At 48.0% G+C, this 22823-nt stretch overlaps 7 protein-coding genes across 7 annotated transcripts; 6 read left to right on the top strand and 1 right to left on the bottom strand.

The window, feature by feature from the left end:
• The first annotated feature begins 107 nt into the window (after nucleotides 1–107).
• Nucleotides 108–2038, top strand: F4813DRAFT_194217 (amidohydrolase 3). Its single transcript, XM_049239471.1, has 2 exons — nucleotides 108–588; nucleotides 710–2038. The coding sequence occupies exons 1-2, from the start codon at nucleotides 173–175 to the stop codon at nucleotides 1911–1913; spliced, it is 1620 nt and encodes a 539-aa protein (XP_049096959.1). The 5' UTR covers nucleotides 108–172; the 3' UTR covers nucleotides 1914–2038.
• Nucleotides 2039–2895: 857 nt separating this feature from the next.
• On the top strand, nucleotides 2896–6599 carry F4813DRAFT_194203 (potassium/sodium eff). The gene is made up of 3 exons (XM_049239470.1): nucleotides 2896–3592; nucleotides 3670–5626; nucleotides 5688–6599. Exons 1-3 carry the CDS (start codon nucleotides 3141–3143, stop codon nucleotides 6468–6470), a joined length of 3192 nt encoding a protein of 1063 aa, XP_049096958.1. The 5' UTR covers nucleotides 2896–3140; the 3' UTR covers nucleotides 6471–6599.
• Nucleotides 6600–9923: 3324 nt separating this feature from the next.
• On the bottom strand, nucleotides 9924–11444 carry F4813DRAFT_369169 (ubiquitin-conjugating enzyme). The gene is made up of 3 exons (XM_049244397.1): nucleotides 11168–11444; nucleotides 11019–11098; nucleotides 9924–10966 (listed from the first exon to the last, which is right to left on the bottom strand). Exons 1-3 carry the CDS (start codon nucleotides 11192–11194, stop codon nucleotides 10282–10284), a joined length of 792 nt encoding a protein of 263 aa, XP_049096957.1. The 5' UTR covers nucleotides 11195–11444; the 3' UTR covers nucleotides 9924–10281.
• A 264-nt stretch (nucleotides 11445–11708) lies between these two features.
• On the top strand, nucleotides 11709–14022 carry F4813DRAFT_369168 (outer membrane protein, OMP85 family). The gene is made up of 4 exons (XM_049244396.1): nucleotides 11709–11929; nucleotides 12002–12109; nucleotides 12195–12381; nucleotides 12441–14022. Exons 1-4 carry the CDS (start codon nucleotides 11897–11899, stop codon nucleotides 13673–13675), a joined length of 1563 nt encoding a protein of 520 aa, XP_049096956.1. The 5' UTR covers nucleotides 11709–11896; the 3' UTR covers nucleotides 13676–14022.
• F4813DRAFT_369164 (FAD dependent oxidoreductase) lies at nucleotides 14015–16209 on the top strand. Its single transcript, XM_049244395.1, has 5 exons — nucleotides 14015–14687; nucleotides 14755–15036; nucleotides 15124–15349; nucleotides 15414–15526; nucleotides 15603–16209. The coding sequence occupies exons 1-5, from the start codon at nucleotides 14228–14230 to the stop codon at nucleotides 15956–15958; spliced, it is 1437 nt and encodes a 478-aa protein (XP_049096955.1). The 5' UTR covers nucleotides 14015–14227; the 3' UTR covers nucleotides 15959–16209.
• Nucleotides 16210–16715: 506 nt separating this feature from the next.
• F4813DRAFT_369159 (uncharacterized protein) lies at nucleotides 16716–18803 on the top strand. The gene is made up of 5 exons (XM_049244394.1): nucleotides 16716–17158; nucleotides 17236–17602; nucleotides 17662–17779; nucleotides 17887–17951; nucleotides 18010–18803. Exons 1-5 carry the CDS (start codon nucleotides 16784–16786, stop codon nucleotides 18396–18398), a joined length of 1314 nt encoding a protein of 437 aa, XP_049096954.1. The 5' UTR covers nucleotides 16716–16783; the 3' UTR covers nucleotides 18399–18803.
• A 690-nt stretch (nucleotides 18804–19493) lies between these two features.
• Nucleotides 19494–22052, top strand: F4813DRAFT_382396 (uncharacterized protein; the record flags this gene model as incomplete). Its single annotated transcript, XM_049245797.1, has 2 exons — nucleotides 19494–20043; nucleotides 20104–22052. The coding sequence occupies 2 exons, from the start codon at nucleotides 19494–19496 to the stop codon at nucleotides 22050–22052; spliced, it is 2499 nt and encodes an 832-aa protein (XP_049096953.1).
• Nucleotides 22053–22823: the final 771 nt, after the last annotated feature.

Here is a 22823-nt window from a genome sequence, read left to right as displayed (position 1 = left end):
CTTGAGCTTCTCCATGGATCGCCGATCGCGGCCTCGAGCCGGAGTGGGGGATTCTTATAATATATAACATACAACTTCAATTTGGTTGACAATTACACGAATAGTCAACTGTCTAGATATCTTGGCATATACGGAGAGCCCAGCTATTCGTTTGTTGTAGGAAATCGAAACTATGGCTACTTTATTTCACAGCGGCCGTTTTTTTCAGTCAGGGTCCAAGAGTGACGGCTATTCCTTCGTAGATGCCATGCTCGTTGACGAGTCCGGCAAAATCACTCACGTCGGCAGCAGAAATGATGACAAAGTTTTGGCGGCCGAGGCTACCGGGATAGCCAAACACAGTGTTAATGGTCGTATAGTCTTACCGGGGTTTATCGACGGGCATATGCACTTCCTAATGCTAGGGCAGTCTCTACAAAAGGCGGGTTTGGAGGCATGCAATGATCTACAAGACATCCGACGGACGATTAAGGAGTTCGCTGCTACGCATCCGTCCGCGGCTCGTATAATGTGCAAAGGGTGGATGCACTCCATGACTAATGGTGAGGCATTAGCTAGCATGATAGACGATCTAGATCCGAGGCCTATGTATGTGATGTTAAGAGACTCTTTCCCCCTTTCGACTTACCTCGGAGTTATTGCCTATGCCCGAGAGATTCCTAGGCTCGCTCTCAAAAAGAAGTAATTATTAACCCACTTTATTAAATAGCTTCATCGATTCCAAGGATCTACACTCGACATGGTGTAACAGTGCAGCCCTGAGCGAGATGGGTGTGCAAGACATGCCCGACCCAGAAGGTGGGAAAATTCACCGCGGCGAGAATGGCAAAGCATCAGGACTCTTATCGGAGGCAGCAGCCGTCACAATTGTCTGGCCGCATATCGCAAAAGTCGCGCCGATGGAGGAGAAGCTATCAGCATTAAAAGGGGCTGTCGGGGCGTATAATGCGTCTGGTTACACTGGACTCGTGGAGATGGCGATGGATGAAAATGCGTGGGAAGCTTTACAGATACTACGCGCGAGAGAGAGGTTACCAATTAGGATAGCTATTCACTGGCTCATCACTCCTCGGAAGACAGAGGCTGAGAACCTCGCTCAGGTTGACCGCGCAATCGAGCTCAACCGCCAGTTTAACGCCGACAACAGTCCAGATTGTCGTATCGTAGGTATTAAGGTCATCGGGGACGGTATTATAGACGGTTGCACCGCCGGACTCTCAGAACCCTATGCCTCAAATGGAATATCGTGCGAGCCCATCTGGTCGCTTGCAGAGCTCGGGCCTGTCGTCAGAAAAGCGGATAGGGCAGGCTTGCAGTGTGCCTTGCACGCGATTGGCGATAAGACCATAAGCGTTGCCATTGACGCTCTCGAGCAAAATGCTACACCCGGCCGTAGGCATCGGATCGAGCATCTCGAGCTTGCGTCGCCTGAAGACGCTAAGAGGTTAGGAAAGTTGGGTATTACGGCTTCCATCCAGCCGGTCCACGCCGATCCGGCGATCCTCCGAGCGTGGCCGTCACTCCTCGGCCCATCCCGGTACGAACGCGCATTCGCATATAAAGAGTTCGCCGACGGGGGTGCCGTACTAGCGTTAGGATCCGATTCTCCCACCGCACCTCACGCACCGCTGAAAAATGCGTACACGGCAACAACGCGGCGCTCAGCCAGAGAGCCAGGTTTAACGGACCGGGTTAACCCGCATTTCGCGTTAGACCTGGCAGCAGCAATTGCAGCGGGTACGGAGGGTTCGGCATACAGCTGCTTCGCAGACCAGTATACCGGTAGACTGGAGGCCGGACGAATGGCGGACTTTGTGGTGGTGGATATGGAATGGGATGCAAGTAAGCTGCTAGAGGCAAGAATTTTACAAACCTGGTTCGGTGGGAAGAAGGTATTTGACGCCCAAGTATAACTAGTTTGATTTGGCACTCGGAATGCCCAATAAGATTTTAAACTGGTATACAAGTGTTTAATATACACTTGTATATCCTCACCGCCATTAGGGTGAGCCAGTAAGAATAATCGTGGAATTGTTGAAGGGCTTGGCCTAGCACTCCCAACAAGCACGGCATCGATCACGAGATACATGGTGCTCGAAAATCATTGCAGGGATCTCCAAGATCCAAGACCAGAGCAGGAGAGAATCTTAACATGACCAAGTTTTACTTGTGTTCGGAATCGTCAAGGCAGCATATCTCGTTAAGACCAAGTATCGCCTGAAGCGGACGCGTATAATACATACGGAGCAAAATGGGGGAAATGGGGGGAGTGGAGTGACCTAAATACCGAAATGTCCGGGCGATGTTAGAACGATCATACCGGTTTTTCTTTACCTTACCCATGGAGGGATGTAGCTCATTCGGGGAGATTCGACTTAGGTGCATGTATAAGTATTCAGCCTAAAAGTTATAGTTATATTTTTTATCTTTTCTGACAAAGTCTATTCACGTATTAATATTATATCACAAAACAGAAACAATCCTATTCGAAGCCCTTGCTATTGTGCTTTACGACTAACCGAGGCAGCACTATACGTATGTAGTACATGATGTCTTGGTCCCTTGGCCTTCCGTAACGAGTAAAGTGTCGCCTCATTCTATCTGCCTGCCGAGAAATACATACATAGACGTCAAGGTCACGCAAGGTCATGCAGAGGCGTTCTAGAGCTACGAAGCTTCCAAGACCGCTTCTAGCCCCCTATCATCTTCTATCATTCGCCTGATCTCCTAATTACTACGCCTTATCAGTAAAGCATTCATAGACGTACTAATTCCTATTCCTTGCTACCAATTACATCAGGTATTTTCCAACCTGTTAGATATTTTCATAATTTCGTCAACTACCACTCCGCACCGCTTGCTTGGCGTCCAATCGTCAGTAATTCTCCTCGTTGGCAAGGCCCAATCAGCGCCTCCGACACGCAAACTATGCGCAATTCGCCTCACTCGCGTCGATATGAGCCCTTGGCGGACGCTGGGCGCCAGACTACATAGTAATGGATGAGCTCGGCAGGGTTGGCAGGTCGTACTATATCTATCCTCGTCCTACCCACGATCTGGTTACGGCCGCAATTTCTCAGATCCATTTTGTGGATTATCTCGTTTAGACTATCATACTAGCTACTACCGACGACACGTGAATGGGTGTAGAAGACCAATCTGCTGTCGAAGAGTCGACTGAGCCCCCTATATGCGGCCATATCAATGCCACGCCAGAAACTTCGCTCGGCCGCAGGAACCAGGAAGCTGCTGTGCTTCCAGACCAAAAGTCTCTGGAAAAGACAGTTTCTTCTTCCATTGAAGAGCACCGTCTTAAGCCCCATACGCTAGCGATTAATGATCTAGAACAACTTCTCGAAACTGACGTTGAGAATGGCCTCGAGTACGGTGAAGCAGCTCGTCGCCTGGAGCGCTGTGGGCCAAATAAGATGGAGGGCGCTCAAGGGCTATCCGTGTGGAAGATTCTCTTGAGGCAGATATCTAACAGCTTGACAATGGTTCTCATTCTTGTTATGGCCCTCTCATTTGCCATCAACGACTTCATCGAAGGCGGCGTTATTGCTGCTGTTATCTCACTTAATATCATTGTGGGGTACGTTATAAATCCCCGATCTTTAAGATCTTCCGTCGCAAGTGAAACACGTCGCTTTCTATACTAATATTTAATAGATTTATCCAGGATTATCGTGCTGAGCAGACTATCCAGTCGCTCTACGCGTTATCCGCGCCGACATGCAAGGTAATCCGCTCGGGACAGATCACAACGATCAAGGCGGAAATGCTTGTTAGAGGCGATGTTGTAATACTCAACGTTGGCGACATTGTCCCGGCAGATATCCGATTTGTCGACGGACTAAACTTATCTGCTGATGAGGCGTTACTGACAGGGGAGTCTTTACCGATCAGCAAGCATCCAGGAGTTGTCCTAGACGATGTTGACGTTCCTCTTGGTGACCGCGTGAACATGTTATATTGCGCCAGCACCATCACGCGCGGTCGAGGAAAAGGCATCGTGGCTGCTACTGGAATGGACACTGAAGTGGGAAATATTGCTCAATTACTCCGAGCTGACCCCAGTTTGAATGGTAACACATCCAGATTAAATGCTTTTTGGAAGCGAGCAAAGGCCAGCGGGCGCAGCATCCTAGGGCTCGACGGTACACCCCTTCAGGTTAAGCTGAGCAAGTTTGCCTTGCTCCTTTTTGCCCTAGCAATCTTTCTCGCCGTCATCGTCTTTTCTGCTAGCGTCTGGAATATTGATGACGAGGTTCTCATCTACGGTATCTGTGTTGGAGTTGCTGTTATCCCGGAATCTCTTATTGCCGTCTTGACGATTAGTATGGCTGTCGGAACGAAGGCGATGGCTAAGGGCAACGTGATTGTGAGAAAGCTTGCCGCCCTGGAGGCTGTTGGAGGAGTGACCAACATTTGTTCCGACAAGACAGGCACTTTGACTCAAGGCAAGATGATCACTAGAAAGATCTGGCTCTGCGATGGGTCTACAGCTACCGTTGAAACCTGTACTCATCCTTTTGATCCTTCCAGTGGAATGGTCACTTGGAATAGCCAGGAGTTAGAGCCGCAAGATGAGCTCAAATCTACATCTCACTTGTCCGCTGCCGCGAAAAAGTTTATGCGATGCATCTCCTTGTGTAATAATTCCACCGTTACGAATAGCAAGCCGGCGCCTAACGACGACGCAGCTGAAACCCTAACTACTTCGACTCCTACAATACCGAATTGGGTTGCGGTCGGTGAGCCTACTGAGATCGCTCTCCAGGTTTTCGCTATGCGGTTTGGTATGGGCAAATCCACCGTTTCTCAGGCAGATGGCATGCACATACTCTCAGAGCATCCGTTCGACTCTTCCTGCAAACGTATGACTGTCATATACTCATCAACGAGCTCTAGCTCGGTGGATGTGTATACTAAAGGGGCATTAGAAGTAATGTTGCCATTATTAGACGCATCCGATTCTGTTAAGGCTGAGTTAACCACCAAGGCTGAATCGCTTGCTGCCGAAGGTCTTAGAGTCCTCTGCATTGCTCACAAGGTCGTTCAAAATATCGCCGACGTTGGGGATTCGCGCGAAGCTGCCGAAGACCAGTTAGAACCTTTGGGACTTGCCGGCCTCTACGATCCTCCCCGCTCAGAGACTGCCGATGCGGTTAGGAAGTGCAAGATCGCCGGAATATCTGTTCACATGCTTACCGGAGATCACATCAAGACGGCGACGGCTATTGCATACGAAGTAGGAATTCTCACTAGCGACAATCATAACGCTGGTCTATCAGACGCTATCATGCCTGCTACTACTTTCGACGCCTTAACCGACGACCAGATTGACCAGCTAGAGAAACTCCCAGTAGTACTCGCACGCTGTACTCCGTCGACAAAGGTACGCGTGGTCGAAGCGATACATCGTCGTGGCGCATTTTGTGCCATGACTGGCGATGGGGTCAACGACTCGCCTGCTTTGAAAAAGGCAGATGTTGGTATTGCCATGGGATTAAATGGTAGCGATGTGGCCAAGGAGGCTGCAGACATGGTTCTCACCGATGATAATTTTGCCTCGATTGTGACGGCCGTCGAAGAAGGCAGACGCCTATTTGACAACATCCAGAAGGTAGAGAATTACATGCTACTAATAATTTACAAACAACTGCTGATGAACATGAACTACCTAGTTTCTACTACACCTGCTGGTCTCCAACATTGCCCAGGTTATCCTCTTACTTATTGGTCTGGCATTCAAAGACCAGAACAATAAATCGGTCTTCCCACTATCTCCTATCGAGATACTGTGGGCTAATTTGATCACGTCGTCCTTCTTGGCCCTTGGCCTAGGTCTCGAGGAAGCCCAGCCAGACATTATGCTGAAGCCACCACATGATCACCGCATTGGTATATTTACAAAAGAGATCATCATTGATAAGGTGGCGTATGGTTTCTTCATGGGCTCACTATGCATTGCATCTTTTACTACCGTCATCTACACCCCCATCGAAGCCAATTATTACAAGCTGCCACACTCCGGGGCACTAGGCTTCGATTGTAATGCAGAGTACAATTCCTCGTGCTATTACGTTTACAGGGCCCGCGCCACAACCTTTGCTACCCTTAGTTTTCTACTACTCGTTACAGCTTGGGAAGTCAAGCATTTCACCCGTTCGCTGTTTAATATGTATCCTGAGTCCTACACTGGCCCCTCTTCGATCTTTAAGACGGTCTGGGGGAATAAGTTCTTGTTCGGAGCCGTTCTCGCCGGTTTCATTATCACTTTTCCTGTCATATACCTACCAGTCATCGATAAGAGGGTATTCAAACACCAAGGTATTGGCATAGAGTGGGCCATCGTGGCAGCATGTGTTGTAGTTTACGTCGTCCTAGTAGAAGGGTGGAAGGCAGGGAAACGACGTTTTTATAAGGTGATTATCAACCATTCCGGATCTGCGGGGATGGAGGTGTAGACCAGTACATACCAACTAGCCGACGGGCTCTTGAGAGTTTGGTATGGTTCGGCCCTGTGTTATGCCGACCAATTATATTTGAGGATCCAGATGCTCCAAGGAGCCACCGTGAATTCAGGTACACAGTTCTATCATTTACATATCATCTAGTCATTACACTTATATTTTGTATATAGGAACATACCTATATGGTGCCTCCAAAGCACACCCAAGAATACGCTCTTGCGTAAGTTGGAAATCGAGGCCATATTTCGTATACCTATTAGTGGGCTCTCACTAACAGCAGTTAAGATAAAGGGGGAAATCACCACGTTACTGTCATTTATATATATAAATAGTCGTTATCACGATAATGCCAACTAGTTCCATTCGTTGCTCTAAAACTCCCTTCGGCGAAGTCAGCGTTTCCAATAAACATGTCAAGTAAAAAAAAATCTGAAAAGTCTGTTAATTTAGAGATATTTGCACTTTTGCTTGAATTGGCCGTTTACTGTACGACGTAACAGGGTCTAAATTAGCCCCTTAATACAAACTCTGTCCCTTGACTCAAATTATTGTCTGGCTAGGTAAGACTTTGAAAAGAAGTCCCAATTATACGGTTCCAATGACTCGGCAAGTCCGATACCTTTGCTAGACCTCGTATAGAGTAACTACCTGTTACTGAGGCGACAGGTATAAATTTAGAGGATGAGTTTAACTAAAGCTGGGATAGGAGGCTATTCGGATTACTTTATTAAACCCGTGATATCCACATAGAACGGATTAAATGGTTATCTGTTAATGGTTAGAGTCGCTGGCTAGAATGTTGTGTAATAAATTATAAATTACGGGGTTTAGTCGTTAAAGGTATTTACGGAGAAAGTTGCCTTCTCTTACGAACTGGTTGATTAATTGGTAGACCCTTCATTTGATGGGGATACGAACATGGTTGCATGTTACCAAGTTCGATATGGAATGTTCTATATATAAGAGCATTGATTACTAACTACCTAACTACCTAAGGCACCTAGGTACCTATGTATTAACTTTAGATAAGTGAGAAACGGACTCGAACGTCACTTCTCCTGTGATCGGCCATATTGCTTACGTTGGGACTATTAATCGTAGAGGAAGTAAAGCTGGTGGACAATTAGGAGAAGAGCAAAGGAAACACTAAGAATCGAATTCAGTGGCACCCCTTCAATATGTCACTCTTCATAACAAGTCTCGAGGACCCCAAAAATATCATCGCACCGGTAAGATAACAAGGTGATCCCGAGCTGGTTTTCTACTATCAGCCGCTTCCTTCAACTGCTTCTTAGTGTAGCTACGTGGTCGCGTACATCTGATGAAAATATTCAAACCCTAGGCTCTTTTTGACACCCGAGACGCGAGCTCTTGTAAAAAAAATCGCTCATAAAGTTATGATCGAGCGGAATTCGTATATTTGCCACGCTTTCTTCAGCCGCTTCGCTATATCCAAGGCTACAGCCAGCATGAGATAGGTGGGGCATCCAATCGCGACCCTCGTATGGCGTGTACTTGATTTTGTTGATTTTGGATCGCAGAGTTTCTATGCTGTCCGTAAATACGCGTGGCTCGGGTTCCGGGAATAGTTTCGCAACCACGAGTTGTAGAATTATGGACCCTAGCATCATAGTTTCACACTCTTTCTGTTGCGAACCTAGCTTGCAGAAGGGTGGCTCGCAAGATCCATCAGCAGATGTAGGTCGTCTGAAGGGTTCGTTTAGAGCATCCAGAATCTGACTAAGGATCTCTAATCTCGTAGTGCTGATCCATCCTGAATATAAAAGTTAGCCGGCAATCAAGAATAGAATCCTGGTTGGTATCTATTTACCGGATAGGTCCTTATGGATATCTTCCATATCCGACAATAACTTTCCATCGGCGTCCACAAGTTGGCTATCAATTAGCTTGGAACTAAGAACGATTTGTTCAACCGAGTAGCGAAAGAGCGGAATGTCGCCTAATGCCCAGGCAACGAATACGGCTTTGCGGGAGCCACGGTGATATTCTTCGGTGGTATCATATTCTGGGAGGCTGTTGACCCACGTCTCTGCCCAAGGATAGACTAGATGAGCACACTCGTATTGACTAACAGCGACCGCAATAGAATATAGCATGTCTAGAGACACTGTAGTCGGTATCTTGTTGAATTCATAATGAATAATGCGGAAGAGAGTTATCAAGGCGGACGCTTCGCCGTCGATGGAGACCACCCAATCTTCTACATCTGATCTCTTGACAGCATTATTGCCGTATAGCATAGTGCGCCACACAGGAGACGCAAGAGCAAGATGAGCTGATGAGACCTTGCACACGGCGGCGCCGCGATGAGTAGTAAGCGGGATATCAAAGTAAATGATTGATTTCGTCATGTTAGAGGAACTCGAATTGATGACCAACTGTTCCTCCGAGTGATTCGATTCCTGGATGGACACAACAGGGCTAGCGGAGCTGTCAGCAGCCTTAAATTGGTCGCCAGAGACTCCGTCAGAAAGAACTGCGATATCATCACCAATAGCAGCCAGGGCAGTTGTGATTTTATCAGTTTCTCTAGGAGAGACTGTTACTTCCGAGAAATCGATCTCAGTGGAAATGTTAGTAACATCATCGCAGGGATCTAACTGCACGTCGACGCTCGTAGCGTCGAGCGGAGTCTCCTAGATAGAGGTCATTTTGGTGCAAATCCTCAAGATATCGGGCTGGTGTACAACCACAACAAAACGGTGCACAGATTAATAAATATCGATGGCTGCCTATAGCAGGAATATGTCAATATGGCATATGCTGGAGAAGATCTATAGCGCAAGCGTTAGTGGCGGGCAGGCAGGTTGAATGCACAGTAAATTGTAGGCGATGACGATACATCAGGGCCAAGGGGAATATAAGAAGGGATAGTTGATACCACGAATTAGGTAGAACTTACTAGACTAGGTACACAAGGTACTGAACCAATCGAAACCAGACGAGTTGGTTGAGATAATTGCTTGGTCGTTGTTCGCGAGCCACGAGGTGAAAAGAGATGGTTTGATGCTTAACATAGGTAAGAGGTATCCTTAAAAGAATAATGTACCTAGGTAGGTACCTGGAGAATAAGTGTTTAGACGTGAGTAGACGCGGTCAATCAGGCAAGTCCTAACGATCAACAGTGTAGGCAGGAGGCAGAAAACAAAAGGCAAGAGGGAATGAGCTGAATACCTTAGGTACCTACATAGGTATGAGGTACCTACCAAACATTGAAGAGCAGGACCGAACGGAGCACCGATGTATAATTACCTACATAGGTATCCGAAGTTGTTTTCATAGCATCGAAGTATCAATTATTGTGGCTACTAGGTGCTTCTTGGGAAGTATTTTATAGGATTTGTATATAGCAACGCGATGCATGGCTGTGCTTCACCTGGATGCAACGCTTCACAAGTTTGAGAATCGCTTTACGCTTGCAAATTATGGTTGTATCGGCTGGATAGCCAGCAATATTCTTAACCGATCTATTCCTCGATTCACAGCAAATATTAGAAATAATATCGCTGATAAGTATCTATTACATGAGGACGTATGAGACATTATTACGAGGCTCGATCCCCTCTCGCCATAAGTCTTTACACCCAATTCAACTCTGATGAAGTACTGCCGGTGCTCTTCTGCTGAAATCAGTCTATGCCGCCCTAGAATCAACCTGCATACCAGTCCAAAAGACTGTAGGCACGAATAGTGCGCTTTAATAATAAAGCACCTAAGAAAGCTCTGCGCGACGGCTAGTAACACAAGCCGTTGAAGGAAGTTAAGTATCGTTCACCGCCATAGATTATGACGTGCCCTCCCCTTCTCCGAGCAGACGGGCAATTAACACGTAAACAAATATAACGCCTCCAAACATTAGTAACTTGTTGCGTCCAAGCCAACTGGTGCCAGCATCCCGCCGTTGTACGACGGCGTCGACGACAGCTTGAGTCTGCCCACCACTACCGCCGGCGATACCTAGCTGTGGTCCACATGACGCTCCGCCATTCCTGGCTCCAGTCGCTGCGTCGATGTTGTTCTCTGTCATCCACCGCCAGTTCTCCTTGTCTAGCTCGGGCCATTCTGCTCTAAACTTTGCGCCGCCGTCTCCAGCCTTCACGTTTCCTTTCTGTGCCGGGTTCTTGGCGTGCGAGCCACCTCCTGTTGAGTTCCACCATCTAGACCTGGCCGCAAATATTCGTCGCTCGTGTGATGTAGCCGACACGGAACCCGTTGTCATCTCTTCTGATGTCATGAAGGACAGCAGCCCGATCAAGATCGTCGAAACTTCCCATGCTGGATTGAAAGATCGAGGGTGAAAATCGGAGATGGAAAGGCAGAGCCGCGTTGATGGTTGGAAGCGGCCGGAGGGCGTGTGCATTCGAATAGCCGGCGGAGCGAAAGGGTAGTTAGGCGGGAAGATTAAGGTTCCCCAATACTGGCCGTTATGATATGGGGTATCCTCGGGGCCGGTTATGATATAGTGCCATCTTTTTTTTTTTGTTAGCAATTAAGAATATAGAGGATATAATTAGAACATACTCGAGGATATTAGATTCTGACGGATGAGCGCTAATATACGGAGGAGGGTTCTCTGATATGCTTTTATATTCACGGGTCAACTACAGTGCCAACATGCAGGTTAGATAAATACCCATATAATGACAGTAAGGGAGGTAGCGGGGGCATACACGTTTGCTCGCTTGCTTGCTGGCCATGATGCGATCGGATATGTTCTAGTGAGGGTATCTCTTAGAAAGGAAATGTGTCACGATGGCTGCAAGTCGCTTCGCAGCCGATGTAGTAAGGAAGTAAATGGTCAAATAGGATTCTATTGGAAGGAGAGGTATTAATAAATATGTCAAGTAGGAATCTTTACTAGACGTGATCGCTGGATGGGGGGGAGTAAAAAAGAAGGGGCTACGATTGAACAGTAGTAGGATGAGGCTAATGATGACAAGAAAAGGCCCCTGTTAAAGAGAAGGGAAGTGAATAAGAGTCCAGGTTTTAGATACGTACCTCATACATAGGTACATACAATGTAGGTTTGGATTGCTGACAAAGAAAGTCTACATAAATGCATAATATTCTTAAGTGGAACAGGTTAGGTAGATAGGTACCTACGTACATACATATGTATGTACAGGGCTCTTAGTGGGACCTTGGCACCTGCAGAACATCATTCAGCCACACTAGAGCTCAAGTGCCACAAATTGATATCCCCAGGATCCACATCCACGGGTCCGGGTGGAATCTTTCCGGATCGTGCCGAGCTTCAAGCTTTGGTGCGCTTTGGCGCCGACCCATTACCTACAATTCTCAACCCAAGCAGTCTCCAAAATCGCATGAGGAAGATACATCATATATCGGTATTCATATTGTCATAGCAGACGGGCGCGTGGCTATCTCTGCTAGCTAATATGGCTCGCAAAAGCCCTCCCGAGAATAATGATGTGAGATAAACTTGGTTATTTTATAGGTATAACCAGCAGCAATAACTGATACTTGATATACGTAATTCGCAGGTTTTCGAAGATCTTCTAAAGTCCGAGACTGCATCGGTAGAACAGAGAGCGGCAGCAGAACGAGCCCATGCTCATGATGCCCAATCCGAGCAAAGGGCCATCGAATTGGTAGGTATCGTCATATAGGTCTCATATTCAGTTAACCTTGAAGTTATGAGGTTGCTGGTTGCTGGTTGCTAATATTCATTCCTAGCTATTGCAAAATCAAACACTTCCCGTCACCCTCTCCTCTATCGAGATCAATGGCGCCAGGCATACGCGCGATTCATTCCTCGCTCCCCTATTTCAGCCTCTCCTAAACGACAGCCTCAATGCCGACTACACTCTTGCCGATATGCTAGATCAAGTGAGTAGAGCAGTCCAAAAATTGCAGAAATTCGGTACGGTGTTGAATTATCCCCTCCATCATTTTTGCGTTGGTTTAACATCATCTATGAAGATATTTTCCACCCCAACATCCTCTTCCACTTGTCTCGACCGCCCCATCTCGACCCGTCTTCCACTCCAACAGACCTCGATATTTCTCTTCGTGTGCGCGAAAAGTCTCGACTCCTCCTCAAGACCGGTACCGACCTGGGCAACACAGAAGGCTCCGCGTATGGATCTATGTTATGGAGGAACATATTCGGAGGTGCCGAATCCTTGTCGCTAAATGCATCTGCCGGTACGAGAACACGTTCGGCGTACAGTGCCGAATTCTCTACCCCGATACAAAGCAATCCCAATTTGCGCCTTAGTATTGAGGGACTCGCTAGTAGTACGCAGAAGCCATGGGCGAGTCATGAGGAAGTTCTAAAAGGCGGAGGCATCAAGCTGCACTGGCTGAAGGACAATGGTGATCGACATCAGCTTGGTTACTCCGGTGCCTGGAGGCAATTAACGGGCCTTGCGGCAGAAGCGAGTCCTACTGTTCGAGGCGATGCGGGAGACTCTGCTAAGAGCGCTATATCTTACCTTTTCCAGCGAGAACGGAGAGATAACCCTATGTTACCACAAAGCGGATACCTTGTCAAGACGGCCACGGAGCTTGCTGGGTGGGGATCCCTAGGTGGAGATGTCGGTTTCTCCAAGAGCGAGTTGGAGGTTGCCGGCGCAGTACCCATCCCTATACCCGGGATTCGTGGACCCTCTGGCGTATCCATCGGCGGTGGCTTCCGAGCGGGTTTACTTTACCCTCTTCCTTTAACGCACAGCTTCGGCGGTGCGTCGCCGAGTCGGATCAACGATCGATTCACCCTCGGAGGACCGACAGACGTGCGGGGTTTCTCTCTAGGTGGTCTCGGTCCTAGAGATGGCAACGATACTCTTGGCGGTGATATTTTTGCGGCGGGGAGTGTAAACATGCTTATCCCTCTACCCCGGGTCGGACCTGAGTCTCCATTCCGGCTGCAGCTTTTTGCCAACGGCGGCAGGCTGGTAGCGATGAAGAACAGATCCGGCGATAGCGATAAGACGACCAACCAGCGCCTAAGCGCCGGCACGGTATTCGACGGCATGGTTTCCGCAACCAAAGACCTCAGCACCGGACTACCTAGTATTGCCGCTGGTGTAGGGCTCGTATATGCACACCCAGTCGCAAGATTTGAGCTAAATTTCAGCTTGCCGTTAGTCATGAGGAAGGGAGAAGAAGGCCGGAAAGGACTACAAGTCGGTGTTGGAATTAATTTCCTATAATTCGACGGCATTATTCACGGACGGTATGGACAAGAGGGTATTTAATGTAAATATCTACTATTCTCCTCCCTATGTAAATAATTTCACCGCATCACTCGATATCTACTGTCCGAGCATCCTCCCCGAAACTAAAATAGACGAAAGAATAGAAATTTTATACGATGCTTCTCGTGTAGCTTTAAAGTATTTGGCTCGAGCAGAACGATGTGCCTCTAATATTTAAAAAGTAAACCAATACCCTAGGGTTTAGAGAATGCTACATGAAAAGTCTACCAGCAAATTGATATTTTGACTTCCTGCTATCGTGCACACCTGTAAAACTCTCTTTATTAGTTAAATGATAAAACGAATTCAAGAGATAAGGCGCCGAGATAGCACTTGATATTTCCATCGAATAGGAACTAGTGATTGAGCTATAATCAGGAGTGGAGATGAATATATATACTATGTAGGATATAGATAGCGGGGTTATATTGCGTGCTAATATTTATAGTAATAGAGTTGTTAACAACCGTCCTTCGTTCTTTATTCCGTTGTATCCATGTCGAAGTTATGGCAGCACTCCGTGCCGAATCTAGAATCATCATCGTCGGTTCAGGCGTATTCGGTATTTCAACAGCATTATGGCTCGCGCGGTCCGGCTACAAAGATGTAACCGTCCTTGATATGCAGGACACTGCCTCGGCAGCCTATGATCCACTATCGGGCATCGACTCGGCGTCGGCTGACCTGAACAAGATTATCCGTTTCAGCTACGGATCAGAGATTGAATACCAGCGCTTAGCTACTGAGGCTGCTGGCATGTGGGACGAATGGAACCGCGAGATTGCCGTGGTGCCCGCCGACGAACTGCCGGAGCGCCTGAGAGAAGGCGAGAGGAAACTTTGGTGGAACTCAGGCATGCTACGGATGAGCTCTGAGACGGAACTAGACGATTTCGAAATTACTACGCTGGAGAACATGCATCGTGAAGGTATTAGGGAGTTCCAGTTTAGGAGCGATGATGAGGCAGGTAGGTTCAGGGTGTAAAATATATTTCCTAATAAACCATACTAAACAATAGACTTTTCGACATGAAGATATTGCTCGGGCAAAGGAGCGGGGCTGGGCGCACAAGCTCGATCCCTGTTGCCGCCAGGAGAGGTTCGGGACGCACAAGGCAGTCCTCGATTCTACCGCTGGCTTCGTCTATGCATATAAGAGTTGTTCTTGGGCGCAGCATCTTGCGAGGCAAGCCGGTGTCAAGATGATACTTGATCCGATGCGTGGTAGAGTAGCCGATATTATAACAAAAGATGGTCATCCGGTGGTAGTTACCGCCGACGGCCTTGAGCTATCTGCTGATCTAGTTGTTGTAGCCGGTGAGCCTTCCATTTCTCTCTTAGTAACCAAGGTATATATCTTCTACAATAACATGTCTGCTTACCAACAATGATGCAATACGATAGGCGGTGGATGGACTCCGTCTTTGATTCCGGAGGTCCAGGGCTTGCTAGAGACCACAGCCGGTTCCGTAGCCAACGTCCATATCCCAAAAGATCGGTTCGATCTGTGGGACAGATTCGCCCCGGAGAACCAACCAGTGATAACTTGGGGTTCTCGGCAAGGCAAGGATGTATACAGTCTCCCAAGAGACAGAAATGGCGTTTTCAAGATTGGCTGGCGGAACACAAAGTCAGATTCTCCATTTCATATTGTCTAGCCGTATAATAATTAATATTGATATATTTAACAATAGGTGGACAAACTTCCAAGACGTTGGTGGACGGCGAATATCAGTTCCCAAAACCGCACACGTAACCGACCAAAAGGAGACTCGTATCCCGATCAATGCACTTAACGGTATCAAAGGTTAGGACCTACACAAAGCCCAGCTCCTAGTTCTACGTCGGTCAATAACATCTCGCTAATTATTTTTGCACAATAGAATTTATAACAATAAACTTCCCCGAGCTAGTCCCACTGGGCATCTCATCCACTAGACTCTGCTGGTATACCGACAGTATCGATAACTCATTCGTGGTCGACTTCGTGCCTGGGCGTCCCGGAGTTGCCGTCTGCTCCGGGGGTAGCGGCCATGGCTTCAAGTTCCTGCCTATCCTCGGCCGTGAAGTTGTCAAGATCCTTGAGGGTAAAGGGGAGCAGACAGTGTACGGCCGGATGTGGCGGTGGAGAAGTAGCACCGAGGCTAAGCGGAACGGGCTTGAGGAAGGCGAACAAGGCCCGAGGGTACTTGCAAAACAGAATATGGCTGAACAAGGGGATTGGAGGTTTACGGTCTAATAGTTTACATCTAGGATGAATGCTCTACTATTTTTATGATTACGAATCTCGTTATTATCAACCATTTACAGTTTGTTAATGCAGATATATTTTAGTTGAAGGTCTTATATGTGGATGTTGGATAGCTGTAGATTGGAAAATTCCACAACTATTAGGTACATTAGTTACTTGGAATCGAACTTGTGGAATTTTATGAGTTAATAGTACTCCGGCTCACATGCTAGAAGCAATGGAAAAACAGTTAAAGTATCTAATCCAATGAAGTTCTTACTATTAATACTTCAAGATAGGCCAGGACTCGGCAATAGATAGTTCATTTTTATACATTTGGGCGTGGTAAATTCCAACATCTCATAAGTAGTACAGACTTCTCACGGATCTACTTACGTATCGCTTAAACGGTAGTTAATCCGTAAAGACTTTGTCTTATTTCCTTGCCTTGAAAAGAATTGTCACTAGGTAGATATGTACTTTAGACAGTCGGCTTCATATCATGTGTAGCTATTATCTTCTAGTTAATTCTAGTGTATCATGGGCGCTTAATCCTTGTAGTGTTCCTGACCGTCACGAGGCCATGAGAAGTCATTGGCGGTGCCGGTCCGTAAGGGGGGATGACCCTAGCACAATGTTTTATTCTGATTGGCTAGAGACATCTATATTCCAACCAATCCGGAAAGTAAAAGAACAACTCCAGTAGAAAATAATGGCGAAAGTGGATTAATTTGTATACAATGATTATCGATTCGTTATACAAAATGTGGACTCTCCGGTCTACTATCATCGGCGCGTACCCTCGTCACGCATACGCTATATGGCCGCTGTGCAATGCAATTGGAGCATGCCCCGGCTTCGTTCACAATCTGGACCGATAACTTGATGTGCCGTCAATGTAGTATTATTCATGTTTCCATATCCGATATCGATCGATGTCCGGGGGCCACTAGGCTCGGGCTGTTCTTCGCCCACATGGTCTCCAGGTTAAAAATGGCCGGCATGCCAGCTTTTTCTTTCACTTATCTCACCTTTCCGGCGTTTATCGTACCGACTGGCCATCTTACGATGCATCCGGGGCATCAGTTGGCGTACGCCATGTGGGCGATGGCGGCTCTCTCTCTCGCTCTGGTAGCTCTCCGACTATATACACGTATTCGAATCATCAAGTTTGTCGGCGCTGAGGATTACATGTACGCATGCACCGGCGTATGTAAACCCCCTTAGCACCAAATTTAATTGTTACCTACCTAGGTACATAATCTAACTCGATTCCTATAATATAGATATTCTTCCTCTTATTCGCTATTTTCATACAAATCTCGGTTCATTACGGGCTAGGCCAGAACTTCTGGACACTTAGTATCGACGATACCGCGAATTCTATATTCTGGACTTACGTAGCGAATACCTTTGCTATAACGGGAAATGCAATGGCTAAGCTATCGATGGGTTTGTTTCTCCTTCGAGTAGTTCAGGTCAGGTGGCATAAGATTGCACTCTGGACTGCCGTTGTCATCACCACTACTACATCATTTATTCTCGTGGTTATGTTGTGGAATCAGACGACGCCAATCAAAGCGAGTTGGGACCCGTTGAGGACGCCTGGGATATGGAATATACGAATTCAGCCTCTGAGTGTTGGCCTTGGAGGTAAGGTCTCTTGCTTTTGTGTGTTCTTCCGTTGATTAAAGTGCTGACAATAGCTTCAGTTTGGTCTAGCATCTGCGACTTTTTCTTCGCCATATTTCCTTGGTTGTTTATCTGGTCTCTTCCCATGTCTCGACGAGAGAAGATTATGCTAGCAAGTGGAATGAGCCTTGGAGTAATGTAAGTGGTTACGAATATTTTACTTTTCACGTAATTTCCCTATTAATATTTGGCTACGTAGTAAAGTAAGTAGTATTTATTGGAACAAGGCTGACTCTAATGTATAGTGCCGGAGCTTGTGGTATTACCAGGACGGTAGTTTTATCTAAGCTAAATGTGTTTAACTATACACGTAAGCATCACTCGTCAGGTTAATATGTTTTACAATGCTCTAATAATAAAAAACTTAGTAAACTTCGTTCCTTATTTTGCTTGGGCTGGTGCGGAAATTGCTGTGGCTATGGTTTGTATCGGTATTCCTACCTTACGTCCGCTATATCTTAAGACGAGGGGATTTGCGAGTGCCTATTCAAATCACTCCCAGAGCAGGAATACAAACGAGCTACCCCGATATACGACATACAAACGCAAAACTCTTAACAAATCTAGTCAAGTTCGGGATTCGGGATACTCGCAAGCTTCTGATCTGTCGAGGCCCCCGGTAGCGTATACCAAAGTGCGAAGTGACAGTATGGACGATATGCTATCGAATAAACAAAGTCAGCGAGCAGGCGTGATATGGGTTAAGAACGAAGTTCGGATTCAGGAAGATGTTGCAGAGTGGCCGTTGCGAAATTAATAGTTAAGTGATGTTATAGTTAGATACGGTAGAAGCTTACTACCTGGTAGCCGACGCAAGTCAATTCATTTCATGATGTAAAATTAGAAGAGAGCTGTGGCTTGCAATAAGAGCCTCTCGAAAAGCCACTTTATTCTTGCCTAACTTGTACTCTGGGCACGGGCACTGGATAAAAAAAGCCTTAAGGTAGCTGTCTCGGGGTAAGAACTTCCATGTCAGCCTGAACTACCGGGCAGCCGGGCAGCTGGGGTAGGTACCTATAAGTTATTGGGTACTTGCATAAGGTATGAGGTCACCGCATGTGCTACGCCTACTTACCTGATAGGGGAGCAACCTGTACATAAGCGCGGGGCAGGCAGGTACCATTTACATACTTGGCCCCACAAAGATCTGAGGAACGGCCGCCGACAGTTGTCAGTAAAGAAAAAAGTAAAAAAATTCTCGGACTTTTTGTCCCCCCCGCTAAAGCTGCTGGAGCTGCCCCCCAAACTTCCTCCACCACCATCCGTCGTTCATCTCAGATACCTATCCTGCCTATCCTAAAGATAGGAATCGACAGCACACAGTCATAATCAGTCCTTTTTTCATCGTTTCCCAGCTAATCCTTTTCTTCCCACCACAGACAAACGATTTGGTAGCACCACTTTTCCATCTCGGTTGCTTCGCCTTCGCCTTCACTTTCGCATCTTCTTCCTTCTTCCTTGTTATCCTTTCTCCACTATTGAACCCGTTCTAGTCCCTCATATTCTCCTCTATATCTCCCCTCTTCCTCTCCGTCTCACTGCGCCAGCTCCTTGGATCGACCCTGGATCGACCCCGGATCGATTCTGGTATGGTGTAATTAAATCTCATGACATCTTTGAGCTCCGGCTGAGTCGTACTTCTCCCGATCTGGTTCTATGGCCACGGTCGAATGCCTAACACCCTGCTCATCCCACCACGCACACCCCGGACCTCCTGCGCTCACCAGCTTCTTCTAATCTCTACCTCCATTTTCTCCTAACTTGTGGGTTTCTCTTTCGAATCGCCTCCGACTGTCGATAACAGTCTATCATCGACAAAGGTTGGCAAGAATCTAGACGTTACCCTTTCATCATGGCACCTTACAAGAGTCAGACTAAGCCTGGAAAGGCCGTCTCTAGCCATGCGAAGAAACCGGTGTCCGTAGCTGCGCCGACTCGACCTGTCGTATTACCTGCTATTCCTCTTCCTATGATTCCTAAGCAATCCAACAAGTCGAACAAGCGTGTCCCAACTGCCTCTTCGTCTAACGGCATCCCCGCTTCGTCCCTCGAAGCCGCTCTGGTCGACCATGCTGACCATGTTCCCGTTTCCGACAATACAAAGGTTACTCAGTTAGATAAGGCCTCTGGTAATCAAGTTAACGGTTCCAATGTGGAGAAGCCCGAGCATACCACCAACACGGTCAGCCTCAGCAACGGCGCGCATAACGACGAGGACAAGGGTTCCAATGCTCCCCTGCCCGTCAACGGTGTCAACGGAACGAGCAATGGAAATGGCAATGGCAATGGTCCTCGCCATGCGCCCTCTTCTGCGACCTTCGCGCCAGACGCTGAATCTGTTGTCGGATCTGGATCTGTCTCCGCTTCCGTCTCCGCCTCGGCGAATGACAATACCAATCAAGGTAACCCACATCTCGAAGCAACGCCCTCTCCATCCGACTTCAAACTCTTACAGCTCATAGGCGCCCACGATGCACCTCGACATGTCTCGCAGCCCCGATCTGCAGCCTCGCCCACCATCCTCTCCGATCAGCAATTGCCTTTCCATCATATGCTTCAACATCAACCGTCCACAGACCAGCATCCCGATCCTACGATCCTCCGCGGACAGCCCCACATACACCACTACCAGCACCATCCCCATATGAGTAATGGTGGGGGTGTCGTATTTGGAGGGTTTGCCGGTTCTCATACTCCATCACCGGCGCCTCCCCCGGGCAGTTTTATGCCGCCTCCGCCCGTGCCTGGCGATAGCGAGAACCATATTCGCTCGCAGCCAAATGGTCATCACCACGCTCCCTCCGGAAGTAACGGCTTTCCCGGTCCGATCAATACCCAGTTTCGACCTGACATAGTACCCGTATCCGGCATTGACACGTACGGACAGGGACCGGCCCCCATGGCGCACCCCCCGTTTGATCCTTTTTCACCTACTGCTGGCCGCTTCGGTATCTCGACTCCCCATAGCCTTCACGGGTCCCATGCCTCGGGTGAACCGAACGGCATCGAAAACGGAGCTATCCATCCATATCCTCCCCCGAACGGCATTCCGTATGGTAGTCATACTCACCACGAACATCCCGTCGGTCACCCGCATCCGGGTCACCACTTTCCGCCTTTCATGCCCCTTGAGCCTTTCGGCCGCGATCCTAGCTTCTTTGATATGGGATTGAGAGAGAGCATCATGTACTTCCAAGATCAATTCGACAGCGGCGAACTTACCGATTGTGTTTTGGAGCTGGTGTCCACCAAATGTCTACACCACCCTGTCAAGATCACCGGCCATAAGCTCATCCTAGCTCGTAGCCCAGCGCTCAAGCATCACATCATGGCTGCTCGTGCTACGGATCTAGGTTCTCACACCATCACAGTCGAGTCAGATGACCCATATCTACGTTCGGATGCGTGGTGGAGTGCCGTACGGCGGCTGTATCTCTTCCCGCTGCTTAACCCTGCCATGGTGGCAGACGCGGCCAGTGGTCTACACTTTGCCGACGGTAAGGCCGATCGGTTTAAGTTCTACTTGGGCTACGCCGCCGCTGGGCATCTCCTGCACATGCCCGATGTCTTTTTGTGCGGTTTGCACATGGCTGCCGATTTTATCACTTGGGATACTGTGGAAGAGGCGCTAGGCTTCGTCTTCGAGGGCACCATTCAACGGCATGTCAACTACGACAACGACCAGGACGTCGAATTCGATTTTGGATACAGCCCAGATGTTAGATTCCTCTTGCAAGCTACGATGAACTTTCTTGTCAATGCGTTTCCGCCGAACTTTGAACTTGACCACTCAGTAGCCGACCCACCGAAGCTAGCCCGTATCCCGGCGACACCTGCTACCGCAATTTCGCCTACGGGCAATATGGCACCTACCATTGCTAGAGGCACGAATATGCGTAGCACCACGAAGCCTAATCGTCTATCTAATATTAAGTTTGGCGATCTCCCGGCCGCTCTGCCTGAGGATGGTGCTCCTCTTTCGCGTGGCCCTGCCAAATGCTCTCCGGTCCTCTCACGCATTTTGTTGAATTTACCCTTTCAAGAACTCCGCGTTGTGTTGACCTCCGAGAGTGACGGTGCCTCAGGCTGGAACACCGCCCAAGACCGGTACCACGCGGTTGCCGATGTCGTAGCCGAGAGAGAGGCCAGACGCATGCGTGCAGTTGAGGCGGTCCGTGCGGGAGTCATTCCAAATTCCCAGGGAATCCAGCAACGGCTATCAGCACAGCGACGCCACGCTATTGTTGAACCTTGGGACGTCCTAAATTGGCAAGAAGAAGTCGTCCAGCCAAGAGGCGCCGAAGTCCCTCGGATCGTACGTAGATGGGTCCCTCAGTTCTCTGCCGTCTCGGGAGCGCCGCAGCAGCAGTTTCCACCCCAATCGTATAGTGTCCCTGATTCCATGGTTTAGCTGACCGATTGGCACGCTATGCGACGAGCCCACGTGTGAACAATAGCATTGGTTGGTACGCGACGAATGAAGCTTTTCCTACGTTACATAACAAAACAACTTTCTAGTATTAACTGTTTCGGTTTGGTCTTTCGTTGGCATTGCGGTTGGTGTTTATTTGTGTATGATTTCCACCTCTTTCTTCATGGACATACTTAAATCAAGGACGGGCTAGGGGACTTGGTATCGCATCTGTATGCGTACCTGACGGTTCCGGTCACCCTGGTTCAACGGCATATCGAGGTTTCATTGAAAAAAAGGGACGGTTTTCGCCCCGTTGGTTTGGTCACGGACACCATGCGGGTGCGGGTAACCGGATGAGAGGGTTGCGAAAGTTGTTAGACATTACAGGATTAAGGACGGCAAAGATAGGGTTGAGCAAAAATCGGCATTTTTCACATAATACCCCATCCCCCTCTTGCAGATGGATGTTTCTGCAGTATTGTTCGAGCATGGTGTCATAAGCCCCGGAGTTTGGCGGATTGCGGATTGCGAGTGGATTCACATTTGTCTATCCCGAGAGAATTGCTTTAGTAGGTTTGATAGACCTTTTACTTAGGGTACACGATTACGATGAACAGTGTCGAGAGTTGTGGCGCGGCTAAGCGCAGATTAAGGATAGGCTGGAGGGGATTGACGAACGGTACTGTTGCCGGGCCGTGTCTTGATAGGGTCTTCAGGTAGCCTTAGATCAACCAAAAGTGTTTTTACTCACATGATGAGATTCGAGAC

The sequence above is a fragment of the Daldinia decipiens genome (assembly GCF_022478715.1).
Source record: "Daldinia decipiens strain CBS 113046 unplaced genomic scaffold F4813scaffold_33, whole genome shotgun sequence".
Taxonomy (NCBI): domain Eukaryota; kingdom Fungi; phylum Ascomycota; class Sordariomycetes; order Xylariales; family Hypoxylaceae; genus Daldinia; species Daldinia decipiens.
Note: the sequence above shows the minus strand (reverse complement) of the source record. Positions and strands in the feature narration are given on the sequence as shown.